The sequence below is a fragment of the Zea mays genome, chromosome 3 (assembly GCF_902167145.1).
Source record: "Zea mays cultivar B73 chromosome 3, Zm-B73-REFERENCE-NAM-5.0, whole genome shotgun sequence".
NCBI lineage: Eukaryota > Viridiplantae > Streptophyta > Magnoliopsida > Poales > Poaceae > Zea > Zea mays.
The window spans coordinates 126,352,621-126,367,152 of NC_050098.1; the positions used below are offsets into that span (position 1 = coordinate 126,352,621).

At 46.5% G+C, this 14,532-nt stretch overlaps 1 protein-coding gene across 19 annotated transcripts in view; it reads right to left on the reverse strand.

Moving 5' to 3' along the window:
- The window catches only part of LOC103652160 (formin-like protein 12), a 40,731-nt gene that overhangs the window by 10,232 nt on the left and 15,967 nt on the right, over positions 1-14,532 (reverse strand). For 11 of the 19 annotated variants that reach the window (XM_020550293.2, XM_035966297.1, XM_035966302.1 and 8 more), the window contains 11 exons: positions 8,039-8,110; positions 7,046-7,144; positions 6,910-6,951; positions 6,673-6,753; positions 6,538-6,588; positions 6,372-6,453; positions 6,131-6,225; positions 2,052-2,123; positions 1,858-1,974; positions 1,623-1,691; positions 1,471-1,537 (listed from right to left, as the gene is read on the reverse strand). In XM_020550293.2, coding sequence (XP_020405882.1) covers positions 1,471-1,537; positions 1,623-1,691; positions 1,858-1,974; positions 2,052-2,123; positions 6,131-6,225; positions 6,372-6,453; positions 6,538-6,588; positions 6,673-6,753; positions 6,910-6,951; positions 7,046-7,144; positions 8,039-8,110 — 847 coding nt within the window. Of the gene's footprint in view, positions 1-1,470; positions 1,538-1,622; positions 1,692-1,857; positions 1,975-2,051; positions 2,124-6,130; positions 6,226-6,370; positions 6,454-6,537; positions 6,589-6,672; positions 6,754-6,909; positions 6,952-7,045; positions 7,145-7,300; positions 7,350-8,038; positions 8,111-14,532 lie in introns of those variants that run through there. The other 8 variants (XM_035966295.1, XM_035966294.1, XM_035966299.1 and 5 more) reach the window with 7 other exon arrangements.

The following is a 14,532-nucleotide window of genomic DNA, read 5'->3' on the forward strand; positions in this document are numbered from 1 at the left end:
CGCTGGGACGGAGACAGTCTACTGCAGCCAGCCCATCGTCTTCGTTGACTCCGCTCGCCCGAACATAGTCTGTCGGCTGAACCGCTCTCTGTATGGCCTCAAGCAGGCGCTGAGGGCTTGGTACAGTCGCTTCACCTCCTACTTGCTATCCCTTAGCTTCGTCGAGGCCAAGTCGAGCACGTCCATGTTCATTCATCGGCAAGGAGACGACACTGTCTACATCCTCCTCTATGTTGACGACATCGTGCTCACGACGTCCAATGATTGCCTTCTTCAGTGCACAATCGCCGCCCTTGAGCGCGAGTTCGTGATAAAGGACCTGGGCCCTCTCCACCACTTCCTCGGGATCACCATGGAGCGGTGGCCATAGGGCCTCTTCCTTCACTAGCGTCAGTACGCTCTCGACATTCTAAAGCAGGCTGGCATGTCCAACTTCAAGTCATGCTCCACGGCTGTCGACACTTAGGCGAAACTCTCTGACAATGATGGGCCCCTGATCGCCGATGCGACGACCTACCCAAGCCTCACCGGCGCTCTTCCGTATCTGACATTCTCCCGGCTAGACATTGCCGACGCCGTTCAGCAGATGTGCCTCCACATGCACTCCCTACAGGAACCCCACCTTGCCACTCTCAAGCAGATTCTTCGCGACCTCTGCGGCTCCATTGACTTTAGACTTCTACTTCAACCCTCCCCGACTTCTGAGCTGGTGGTCTACACCGACGTTGACTAGGCTGGCTACCCCGACACGCGCCGGTCCACATCCGGCTATGCCGTGTTTCTGGGCGCCAAACTCGTCTCCTGGGCCTCGAAGCGGCAGCTCGTCGTCTCCAGCTCCAACGCTGAGGACGAGTATCACACTGTGGCCAGCGGTGTCGCCAAGGCCTCCTGGCTCCGCCAGCTGCTTCAGGAGCTCCACAGCCCCCTTGAGCGCTCCACCCTCATCTACTACAATAACGTCAGCGCAGTCTATATGTCCACCAATCCCGTGCAGCACCAGCGCACGAAGCATGTGGAGATCGACCTTCACTTCGTCCGTGAGCGTGTCACAGTCGGTGATGTTCGTGTCCTCCGCGTTCTGACCACCTTGCAGTCCGCTGACATTTTTACCAAGGGAATGCCATAGAGTGTATTCACTGAGATCCGATCCAATCTCAACATCTGTACAGGATAGAGTTGAAACTGCGGGGGTGTTAGATTACTGTTAGGGTTAAGTTAGGGTTTCCCTGTATTTCCCTAATTACCCCTATTGTAATGAGCTTGGCCCACCTAACTCTCCTATATAATATACTCCCAACCCTGGATTAGCGTTAGGATTCCACATATTCTAACTACCACCATAGTAAATGGAACAAAAACCATTTCCATGGATGTAGTTAAAAATGGAAGAAACAGTTTCCGTCCATGACAAATATCATTTAGCACCTATAACTTAAACCATTTCCATGGGTCTATAGGCATGAATATTACCTTGCTCAAAAGGAAATTTAGCAGGGTCTTCTCCAAAATAAAGAGCAAGTGCATCTGCGCTTTTACCCTGTAAGCAGTGAATAAGTCAAAAGGGGCAAATCTGAAGCACAAAGTGTTCACAATGGAAGCATGGATGATGACAAATGACTTACTACTTCAGAATAGAATGCTGACAAGGAGCATACATCAGCACTCGAACAATCAATGAACTCCTTTAAAGTCTACATTGCATTGAACGATTCGATAAATAATCAAAGGCTCAATCTTTTAAGCGAACATTAAGGATTCCACATGATGACACAACCAAAACTACAAAATACTGCCCACTAGAAACATTTCAAATAGAGAAGAAACTCTAAACATCACAAAAAGTTGTGAAAAATATACCTTACGGAAAACATCAGAAACCGGCCCATCACTTTCTGAAGCAGTTAGCTCCTGTTCAACTTTCTCCAGCCCCTTTACCACTGCCAGCTGCTCCTCCGCCAATGCTTTTAGTTGCAACTGTTTACAGTAAATCCAGAATACTTAACAAATTCTGTCAGTCCAGGTTATCCATATTAGTCAGAGAAGCAAATTACCTTTGAAGAAGCTTCCAAGTGGACAAGATCCTCATGAAAATCCATTACTTCTGGTGACTTCTCTGCAAGGGACTGAAGTACATTTAAACCAGTCATTAAGTTCTGAAGAAAACTGTACCGCTGAGAAGTAAGCAGTCATTGACAAGATATGTTCCCATCATAATGAGAACATATCCTGTGCTACCATCCACTAAGGTGTTACCATCGGAAAATGGTATTAATGACCAAGATTTAGGTTACATAAGAGATGATGCAATAAAAGATTCTGCAAAAAACTCAACTTTAAATATATTTTTTTTGAACAAACGCAGGAGAGCTGCGTGTCATTATATTAAGAAGAAAAAAAAACATAGCAGAGACAAGACTTGTCAACCCCTAATACAAAGGCCCCTAGGCCGAGACCCCCCTGAAATTAACACAACGTGCCACGCACACAGAGCAACAACCCGACCAAAAACGACCACCAGCAGGCAAACTGCTAGGGTCCCCTAGGGAGCCTGCACAGGAGGAGGTCCTGCAGAGCTGATGCACCAGCCAAGCACCAAACGCTGCCCTCTTCAATCACAGCACTCTGAACTCGCTGAGTGTAGGGCACAACCCCCTCAAACACACAAGCATTACGGTGCTTCCAAATCTCCCAAGCGACCAAAATGATCAAGGAATTAAGACCTTTTCTTAGACTCTTCTCCACTTTCTTGATACTTTGGCACCACCAATTTGAGAAACGAGTGCATCCAGGCTGAGGAACAATGGCTAGGAGGCCTAAATTGTGTAGTATGGACGTCCATATTTGCCAAGCGAACACACAGGAGACAAGAATATGTTGGATGGTTTCCTCGGCCTGATCACACAGAGGGCAAGCAACTGGATGGGGCAGACCTCTTTTTGCTAGTCTATCAGATGTCCAAACCCTGTTTTTGATTGCCAACCATACAAAGAATTTGCATCTTAAGGGGGCCCAGTTCTTCCAGACATGTCGCCAAGGGTCAAAAGGGATAGAGCCAACAAAGAGAGCATCATAGGCCGATTTGCTACAATAAGTACCATGAGAAGAGAGGCGCCAGATGTGTTGGTCTACGATGTCAGGTTGCAGAACTACCCCATCAACCAAGTTCCAGAGCTGCAGATACTCCACTAGGACCGGTACGGACAATCCTCCCTGAATATCTGACACCCATTGACGATTTGTGAGCCCCTCAGCTACTGTTTTTCGCTTTAAAACCCTTCTAGAAATCATTTGGATCAGGGTTGGACAGTGTTCAGCCACAGTTTTACCAAGGAGCCAACTATCAGACTAGAACTTCACAGATTCACCACTGCCTACCACTGAGGTAATAGCCACATCAACGAGGGCCTTTGCATTACGGTGCACTCGGATAGGGAGACCAGCCCATGGTCTTGACACGTTAGTCTTCTGTAACCAAAGCCACCTGGCACGTAAGGCCCATCCAAACATCTCCAGGTTGAGAATACCCAGTCGTACTATCAAGAGGGGTCAATGATTTTTACTTGATGTGAAACTTTGTGCCTCATAAAAGTGTATTTAAAAAGGGGGCTAAGTTGTCTGATCCACGGACCGTCCGGGCCAAGTGGCCGGACCATCCAAGAGCTAACAAAGAGGTCTACATATTTAGTGTGGTTTGCTAAGTTTGTATTGTGGACCGTCCGGGCCAAGTGGTCGGTCAGTCCGGCAGTGTTGGCTAGTAAGGGCCTTGTTTTGGTTAAGTCCCTGGTGCATTGTGCAGACTGTCCGACCGAGGGGCGCGGACTGTCCGCAGCTGACTTGAGAAATTTGCGCAGAGACTTTGTTTCCTAGTGGTTTGTATTACGGACTGCCCGACCCAAGCCATGGACGGTACATGTTCCCAGGTCGCGGACCGTCCGTGCTCATGTGTCGGACCATCCACAAGTGTTCAGTTTGGGCAAAGCTCGGGGTGTTCCTGTTTGAGGTCGGCGGACAGTCCGTGCCTCGCTTTTTTGACACGCTTTTCAAACGAAAGTAGCCGTTGACAGTGAAGGGCGGACCATCTGCCCATATGGCATGGATCGTCCGCGAGTGCGTAGAAAGGGGGCAGTTTGTCCATAATGACTAGTTTTTGTGGGAGGAGCATAAATAGATGGGTTCCCGGTTCGGGATAGCTCTCTTGACCATTTTTTACATATATTGAGCATACTCTTGCCTCCCAAACTCTCTCACTCACAACTCTTGCCTGGGATTGCATTCTAGTGAGTTGAAGAGAGCTATAGTGCACTGCATCATTGTGTGATCTTGAGGCACTAGGTGGTTCATCAAGCAAACATCATTAGCTTGTTACTCTTGGAGGTTGTCAACTCCTAAATAGCTTAGTGAAGTCCCCGTCGAGCTTTTTAAGAAGATTGTGAAGAGTCCACGGTGGTGATTGTAAGAGCCACGCGCTTGACTCACCGGAGCAGTAAAAAGCGACGATAGTAGAATCGAGTTTTAAGAGATTCCTTGACCATCCAGCTCAAAGATCAAGCGAAGTCTTGATAGAAGAGCGGGTGAGTGCATGTAATACCCCGTCCAATCCCTGGACCGATGGTACTTACTCCTGGCAGCTCTCTAAGATTATATATCGTTCCCACAGACCAACACGGGTCTTTTGTGTGCATTTTGTCCTCACTCATGCATACCCGAGAAAGCTTCCCGGTTGGTCACTCATCCCAAATTGCTCCAAGACAAGCATGCTTAACTTGAAGGTTTTTCAAGATAGGCTTCCGAAAAAAAAGATGCACCTTGTTGATATAATTACTCTATTAATTCTACTAAGCATTGGGCCAGGATATCACCATCCTAGGGGCTAGGATATCACAATCCACCCCCCTTAAAAGACCGACGTCCTCGTCGGTCAACCCCAATCCAGGAACCTCCCCTCTTAGCCACGTCTGTGTGTCTAGTATCATCATATGCCATGACATGTGACCACTCTAGGCTCACATGCGCCATATACCTGAACCCTCTAACCCACACACGCCCGTGAAACCGCGATGGTCGGCTCTGATACCACTTGTAACACCCCGTCCAATCCCTGGACCGACGGTACTTACTCCTGGCAGCTCTCTAGAATCATATATCGTCCCCACAGACCAACACGGGTCTTTTGTGCGCACTTTATTCTCACTCATGCGCATCCGAGAAAACTTACCGGTTGGTCACTCATCCCAAATTGCTCCAAGACAAGCACGCTTAACTTGGAGGTTGTGTTCAGATAGTCTTCCAAAAAAGAAGATGCACCTTGTTGATATGATTACTCTATTAATTCTATTAAACCTTGGGCCAGGATATCACCATCATAGGGGCCAGGATATCACCATCCTAGGGGCCAGGATATCACAGTGCATCGAGTCCACCTCAACGTGGATTAGGGGTGATCAGCAAATCACCGATATCACGATAAAAATCCAATATCTCCATTGTTCTTTATTTTTTTCTCGAACACGCAAGAGAACTCCATTGTTCTTTACATTGTATTGATCATTGTTAATTGTGTTCATTGTGTTCTCTATTCCATTTCTAGTCATATTGATCACTTGCTCACTCTAGGTTGCAAACCATATTTAGCTCAACATAGGTTAGAGGATTTAACTCTCTTGTGGTTCTAATTAAATTTGCATGTGCCTTTGATTTTAGTTGAAACCGACTATCCACCCCTCTAGTCGGTATCATTGATCCTACACCTTTGTGCATGCGCATATCCATGATAAATAAGAAAATAGAAGAATTTGGGAATGGAGGATGCATGTGTAGTTTCTACAAGAAAGGTTGGGAAGATCAGAAATCCAGTGCCTTTGTTTTGTTACGGAACATGGCTCAACACGTGCATGACCAACCAACCTAGCAGGAACTAGGCGGTTTTATATGAAGAAAATAGGCACACAAATTTGCATCGATGAGGACTCACTTGGGTGGTCTAGGCTTACATCCACACCCTCAACCATCCTAGGCTCATTTGCAACACATGGATATATAGGAAAAATACAAAAGGTCCATGTGAACATTATCTTTTGAATGCATGCTACTTTTCGATTATTCAAATTTTGGATTTCAGTTCTCTACATACCTTACATAGAAAATGCATTAATGTCATTCTACCACTAGTGGCACGGGTCTCTATAAGTTTTAGGAGGCTGTCCAAGCGAAAACCAACAGCCTGGCCTGCAATGAAATAGCAAGAACATTACTTTCTCTTATAAAAAGGTAATATAAGGTACTGACAATTAAACCTATTTATTGGCTAACAGGGCATGAAGATATATGCAGAAAATAAAGTTCAGAGACATCAACAATCCAAAGTCCATTACCTCTTGGTGTGCCTTGATTCAATGTATTCCCAATTAACAGAATGTTCTTCATGATAACCTTCAACTTCTCAGAGCTTCTGAGCTGAATGCAATATCAGAGATGAGTTCTCTCATGATGAACACACGGATACCAAAGTTCAAAATAAAAATACAGGAAAATGTATACCTCCTCACAAGCAGATGATACAGTCTGCAAATTCTTTCTGACATCCCTAATCTAAGAGAAAAAGAAGAAAGTTGGATGGTGAAAAGCCATGAACATCTCAATGATCAAAATATCAAAATGTTACCAACATATGACCTGAGACTGAAACTGAATCTTGAAAGCAAATATCTTAAGCTTAGATTCAACCCTTGGCACCTTCATTAACTCTAGAAAGAACTGCAGATGACAGGCAGCAAGGTAAATTGGAGGAAAACAGGTAAGTTAAGATTTTTAATAATTATGAAATACTCCAGTATACATTTGTATACCTAGAAAACAAATATAGACATGTGAATCCGGGATTTATCTATAAAACAAAATATGGATGCTTACATGCTCACACTTGCCAAGAGCTTCCTTGTCCCCACTGTAGTTCTGATGGAAAAAATGTGCAAAATTTATTTTTTATGGATTCAGAGAAAAAAATGGTTCAAACATGTGGAAAATTAGATATTAATTCAAAAACAACCTTTAGAAGTTCCATCTCCTCTTTTGTTGGGCAAAATTTTATTAGATTTTCAATCTGGTCAGCATCCAAAACTGAATCGTCCAAAGCTAGAGCAGCACTCTGTTATAAGTACAGAAAGTAAATATAATCATGTACTTCAAAACTTACTTGACTAGTAGTCACTAATTTGGGGTTAATCTTTTCTAGATTTCCCACAAAAAATTAGGGAGAAGATTGTCATAAATGAAGCAACATTAATTACAGAGTAAAACTCACGAAAAACAGGTGATTCTGACTTAAACAAGCTGATGACTTTACGACAATCCTGTTAGATTGTAAAATTGTGTATAAATGTGATAGAATCTGGTCAAAGTAGAAATTGCAATGAAGAACCATATGCAAACTCTACCATATACAAAATGCATTTTCAATTCAAGGCAGACATGGAGATTGACTGGGATTAAAAAATGCAGCCACAATGCAGTTATTTTATCTGACAATGCTTGTAACTTTGTTGTTGTGAAGTAATGAAATTTGGGTTTTGCCATCGTGGAAAAAAAATCAGTTATTTTATCCACATCTAACCAATACATCAATTCTTAAAGTATAGGCAGGAACACCCTTTCTTGCCTGTCATTTTGTTTTTTCTACCTGGCACTTGTTATTTATCGATAAAAAATTAGTGAGAGAACCAAAAAAATTCCCCCAAAAATTTATTAATGCTTTCACTTTCAACAAGACTGTTTAAAGATAACTAAATTGGATTTTCTTTGAGTATTAAGATTCATGCATTTCTATGAAAGGGAAATAATTGGCCATGATAAATGATAACAAGAAGCTTCAACACGATTGACATGGAACTCATGCAATTGAAATTGCCCCTCCACTGACATCATGTAACATATGCTTCAAAATTGCAGAAAATCAATGCGTTTCACTTCGAACTTTGACATATTTTTTGTCATTCGAGAATGCAAAGAGGCATAGACACATTACTAGTCAAAATATACTTACCATCATATCAGGGAGCGGCATTTTGATTTTTGTCAACATGATCTCTGTGTTATTGGCCCGTCTTAGATCGATCTGTGGATTTTTCAAAGACACCAACAAACTTTTTAAATAAAATAACAACACACATAAAGGATTTCTATTGCCAGGAAACACTTTTGTTTAAAAAATAACTCCAATGCTAGCATGTTAATGCCAAACAAGTATATTTTAAGTTAAAGTATTAAAATGGACTATAAATATGGAATCCACAGCGCCGCATGTTTTCCTTTCCCAAATTTCATGCCTAGGAGTTTAAAAGAAGCATGAATTAGTGATAGGTTACTTGATCCTATCGCGGTTGTGAAGTGCATAAGAATATGAGATTGGAGGTCGGGTTCGAAATTTCCGACTTCGGGAAGGTGCCATGGTGGCTTGAGTGTAGAGAGGCGGCACGACAACGAGCTAGGGAGAGAACAAGTAGGGGAAGCCCCTCAGTCCCGACAAGATATTTGCCTTGCTTGCCTTCATCTGGTTACACGACCCCTATATTTATAATCTCTAGAGAATTTGGTTCCCAAGCAAACTAAAGGAGGAATCCTTATAGATTTGGACTCTCTTTTCCTAATGAGGAATCCTTATAGATTTGGACTCTCCTTTCCCAACAAACTAATTCTATTTACTAAACAAGTATTGTTCACGCCATATTGTTCATGCCCGGTTGTAGTTCGGGCCACCACATGGGTGCCCTATTTTCCGGCGTGCATAGAAAATACCAGTCATAACCACTCTGTCTCTTCAAACAGCTCGTCCTCGAGCTGAATCTTTGGGTAGCGGTCCTTGGAAGTCGTGCGGTGGTCCTCAAATAGTGTCATCGGTGGTCAGGCTCTACCACTATACGAGCACATGCCAAGTGCCACGACGTAACTGAGCGCATAGTACACACTATGGAATAGGCAAATCGGTCATCCTGAACGGGTGGCACCAATGGTGGAGTCGTTAGAGGGTCCCTGCAAAATGGCTTTAGCAACCCAACATGGCGACATGGAACACGTCATGGAGACGGGCGTCATGCAGGAGTTGAAGATGGCAAGCCATGTGCCTAGTTCACTACACTTGAAAGGGGCCTGCAGAGCAAGGCCCAAGCTTGCCCTTAGATCGGGGCTCCGGCGAGCGTATCAGGTGGTGGAGAAGGTGGAGCCACACCCAATCACCAACCTCGAACTTGAGCTCGCGATGTTGGTCGTCATATTACCGCTTGGCATACTGTTGAGCCTAAAGAAGGTGTTGATGAACCTCCATGAGGAAGGTGTCGTGGCCACGAAGGAGTCCACCACCTCCATTTGAGCAGCCCTTGCGGTGTGTGGTAATAGAGGTGTTGGGGGCCGGTCGTACACCTTGCGCAAGCACACGGTCGGTCCTCCATGGTATAACAGAGGTACATGGCTATCACCTTGTTGATGACCTCTGATTGGCCATCCGTCCGGTGTGGAATGCTATGCTCAGGCAGAGTTTGACGCCGAGCATCTTGAAGAGGCCGCGCCACATGTGACTGGTGAAGATCGTTTATCAAGGTCGCTGACGATGGAGGTGGGAAAGCTGTGCAGACAAACAATGTCCTCGGAGAAGGCACAAGCAACCGAGTATGGATGACTGCAGGCAACAAAGTGTGCATATTTGGAGAAGAGGTCGATGACGGTAACGATAGATTCCCCTGGACCATGGGAATGCCCTAGATAAAATCCATCAAAATGTCCGCCCATAACTGAGACGACACGTCGAGTGGCTAGATCGACCGGCTATAGGGTCGGCTTCTTGTTGCATTGACACATGATGCACGCGTGGACAAAGTCGCAGATGAGTACTCAATCTCCTAGGATACGGAAGTCCTCGCACAAGTGTTGAAGGGTCTTTTCGATCCACTCATGGCCAACATAATGGGCCAATGTGTGAGGTGTCCCAGGAGTCAGGGTAAGAGGTGCCTCGGGTGCCGGTGCAGGAGGTGCCCCGAGAGTCAGGGTAAGAGGTGCCGCGGAGGCAATACGTCTACGCTAGGTGATGCAAGGGTTGATGCGCCTACATCTGGTTCCCCAAGGGCTGATGCTCGAGGTACCTTGAGGATCGGGGCAAGAGGTACCTTGGGGGGTCGATGCGCTGGATGCCTAGAGAGCAAATGCACTGGGTGCCTGAGAGCCAACGTGTCTTCGTTGGCTGCCCTGGGGCGGATGCCCAAGGTGCCCCATGAGCCAATGTGTTGGGTGCCCCGAGGGTCGGGGCAACATTTGCCCTTAGGGTCAGGCAATAGGTGCCTAGGCATTGACGTGTGAGGTGCTCTAGGACCAGGGCAAGAGGTTCCTCGGAGGCTAGGGCAAGAGGTGCCAAGAGTACTAGCACACGAGTTGTCCCGAGGGCCAGGGCAAGGGAAACGTCCAACAAGTGCCATTGGATGCAGTTGGCTTCTGCGTCAAGTCCCATGGCAACACAAATTTCCTTGAGGAGACAAAAAGAGGAGGTCGACAGGGTGAGTAGCTCGGCAGGTGCAAGTTATGAGTCGGGGTTGGCGATCACATTTGCTGAGTAAGAGTCACGATGGGATAGGGCGCCAAACACCAAGTTGAGGCATCCCGGGAGGCACTCCATCGTAAAGTCAAACCTGAACAACTTGTTGATAACAGCGAGCCAAGGAGAAACTTCAGGCTATAGTGGTCGGTGCGAACGAGGAAGACAACCCCAAAGATACACCCGTTGGTGCCATGTCGTTTAGACTAGGCTGATTAGTCCGCACTCGTACGCTACTAGCTTGTGGTGGCTGGAATCAAAAGGTAGGCTAAGAAGGCTAGGGGACCAGCCCCCTTGTGTAGAATAACGCCAAAGCCTGAGCCCCATGTGTCGCGGTCGACAACAAACTATTGGTTGAAGTCCGATATCTGCAACACCGAACCAGAGGAGAGGGGACACTTGAGTGTCGTGAAGGCCTCGGTAGCCTCCGATGCCCAAGAAAATGCTCCTTTGCGCACCAGGCGTGTGAGTGGCACGATGGTTGTTCCTGATGAAATTCTGGTAGTAGCTGGCCAACCCTAGTAATCCACGCATTCCTCAGGGTAACCGAAGCTCTGGCCAAGATGCGACGACACCCACCTTGTTGCTATCCACCATGATGCTCTTGGCAGAGATAGCGTGCCTGAGGTAGGCGATCGAGGGCACACCAAAGTTGCACTTGGACCGCTTGAGGAAAAGGTTGTGGGTGCATAGGGCATCGAAGACGAGACACACGCGCTACAAGTGTTTGGACCACGACGAGCTATAGATCAAAACGATGTCGAAGAAGACAAGCACAAACCTACGGAGGAAGGATTGAGGTTGTTGTTCATGAGGGCCTAGAACATAGCTGGTGCACTGAAGAGGCCGAAATGCATGGCGAGGAACTCGAAGTGACTGTGGAGCGTGTGAAACGCCGTCATTTTAAACATCCTCCAAATGCATCCGGACCTAGTGATAGCCATGCTGGAAATCCAGCTTGTTGAAGGACCTAGCGCCATGAAGCTCGTCCACCGTCGGAATCGAGAACTTGTCGTTGGATGTTTTGTTGTTCAATGCCCTATAGTTGATGCAAAAGTGCAAGGACCCGTCTACCTTTTTGACGAGCAAGACCAGCGCCGAGAACGGGGAAGTGCTGGGGTGGATGATACCTTGTTCCAGCATGGAAGTACACTGCCGCTCGAGCTTGTCCTTCTAAAGTTTAGGGTAGCGGTATAGATGGACAACTATTAGCGTCATGCCTGACAACACTGTATCAAGTGTTCATAGGCGCGTGTCGAGGGAAGTTCGCAGGGTTCGCCAAAAAATGCCCTATACAACCAGAGGAGGCGGTCCAACAAGGGCTATGGAGGGTCCATGGATAAGGCCCAGAGAGCTGGCTCCCGGATGTCGTCGCGAGGGGAGCCCACCCCCTTTTAGAAGACGCATCGATCACCCCGTCGGAAGGACATGCAGAGATCCTCAAAGTCCCACAAGATGGGTACAAGGGGACGGAGGTAGTTGACGCCTAATAGCATGTCAAAACCACCAAGATCGAGCTGATAAGAAAGTCTTCCATGCTGATGTGCATGGCCACGTTGTGAACCATGCCGATGTAAGCAATGGGACTCTTACTCTCATCGAGAGGATGACACTACGAGTTGGGGCAATTTTCGTTTTATTTCTCACACACTACTCAAATGCCATACCCTTCTAAGGGTTGGGATACATACTTATAGCCCCAGGGGTGGGGGGCTGCCGGGCATATGGAATATGCTTTCCTACTACTAACTGCACTACACAGAGGTGTTGTGTACTCTAGTCAAAAGAAAGACTGCAACAAGTTGTTGTCCTCCAAAAATTGAAAAGGAGATGTTGTTGTCCCTGTTGCAGCAAAAGCTGAAAAGGAGATGCTGCTATCCCTACAGCACGTTGTACTTGCAGTCAAAAGACTGAGATGCTGTTGCTGTTGTGACACCCCAGTGTCACCTAGGGTTTATCTCAAATGCCAAACCAAGAACCATTATTTTATGTGAACCAAAGTAAGCATGAACATCAAAATAACTTAAGTAAAAAAAAGAATTCACCAAGTATATACTTAAAAGTATCATGATCAAAACAATTGAGTCCTTGAAAGGGGTAGAATGTGCAACCCAAATTAAAAACCCTAAGTGAGCCCCATGAGCAAAATTCAAGAAAATAAGAAAAAGGGGATGAAAAGTTTAAAGTTATGACTTGAGCCAATTATAAAAATTGAAGTATATCTAATGAGCAACAAGAAATGTTGAGAAAGCTTAGCCAAAATAACTCAAATAAAACCCCAAATCAAGCTTCTCATGTGGGGACTTAATGGGAATTCTGAATTTCAGAATTCTGAAATTCAGACCTTGAGCCAAAGATCAGGGATGTTCACCTTGATCCCTAACTCGAATCCTAATGGCCCCATTGACAAAATTGTGTCTAACTAACCCCTCTGTCGTGTGCCAGAAGATGGCATTGGGACGCGAGCCCTAGACACGACAAAACCTTGGATTTGCCTCGGGTTTGGGCAGGGAGACAGACCGGATTTCCTGGCTCCATATCTCTGCAACCAGTAAGCAAAATCCTATGACCCCCACACAAGAATGGTAGCTTGTAGGGAGGAGAAGAGGTTTTGTGCACTGACCAAGGCGAGAGCAGGCTCGGATGAGCGACCACACGCGCCAGAACTTGGGCAGAACGCACGGGCACACGTGTTCGACCCTAGTCGGCACGCCAGAGCTTGCCCAACCCGCGCGCGCGCTCACCCCGGCGTTCGGTCAAGTCCGTCGCGCGCCCACGCCCTCGGTCGTGCCCGCCCGCGCCTATAAAGCCTCCCCGGGCGCACCTCACTTCGCCCCGCACTCACCCTCACCGGCCGGCCACTTTCCCTTAGCTCCGGCGAGCTAAATTCCGCCCGCCATTGCCGCCAGAGCTTCGGCCACCGTGGCCAGCCCACTCCAGCCACCCTCAAGTCGAGCCAGTGCTTCGGCTAGCTCCGCCAGTAGCCCGTGAAGCTTGCCAAGCCCTCGGACCCGGCCAGACTTCACCGGAGGCCCGAGATCGACCTCACCGGACTTCGGTCTTCCGCCGCCGCGCGTGGACCGAGCTATCCAGTGAGTCTCCGCCCAATTCCTTGCGCTCATATCTTCTCTGGCATCCCGTGAACCTCCCTGACCCATCCAATTGAACTATCTCGCCATGACCAGGCCGGACTCCTCGCCGCCGACGAGCATCCCCGCCTGCGCGCGTGGACCGACCGACTCCGGCCATCTCCGACGGCGACCCGCACACCGTTGTGATCCCCGAGACTTCCCCTTCGTCCTCGACCACTTCACCGGAGCAATCTCGCCGCCGGTAAGCCCCTCCGCCCTTTCTTCCGTCGCGGTTACTGTTTGAGGTAGAAGAAGGACCTCGGGTTAGGATTTGTAGAACCCGAGGGGTTTTCTATAACGTCAGTGACTCATGTGAATAGTAGCTTAAGGACTGATCCGCGAAGAAAACTTAAAAACCCGCCAGGGACCCCAGTGCAAAGTGGATTTCCATTAAACCAATTCTGTTATTCTTTTTAAAATGACCAGAGAACTTAGAAAACCCACAACTTGATGAATTTTTCATAAAAAGTTGTCAAACCAATTTTGCTAGCTCCTGAATATTATGAACCATCATTTAAAAATGATAAACCCTATGCTTTCTGTTCTAAATTTTAAAGTTTAAAATTAAAAACAGAAACCCACCAACCCTTGTTTAATTAAGGAAAATTAGTTTTTCTTCTGTGCTGAACTTAAGGAAATTTGTAGATGTTCAAACCTCATTTAGACATTGTTTAAAAATAGTAGGAACCCCAACATTAGAAATTATGATGTAGTTATTCATTTAAAGCTATTTTGCCCAAAGCTTAGAGAAAATCAGAAAGGCATTGGAAATTATTGAACAGTGATTAAGATTATTTTTCCTAGTTTACTTATGTAACAGAGAACCTA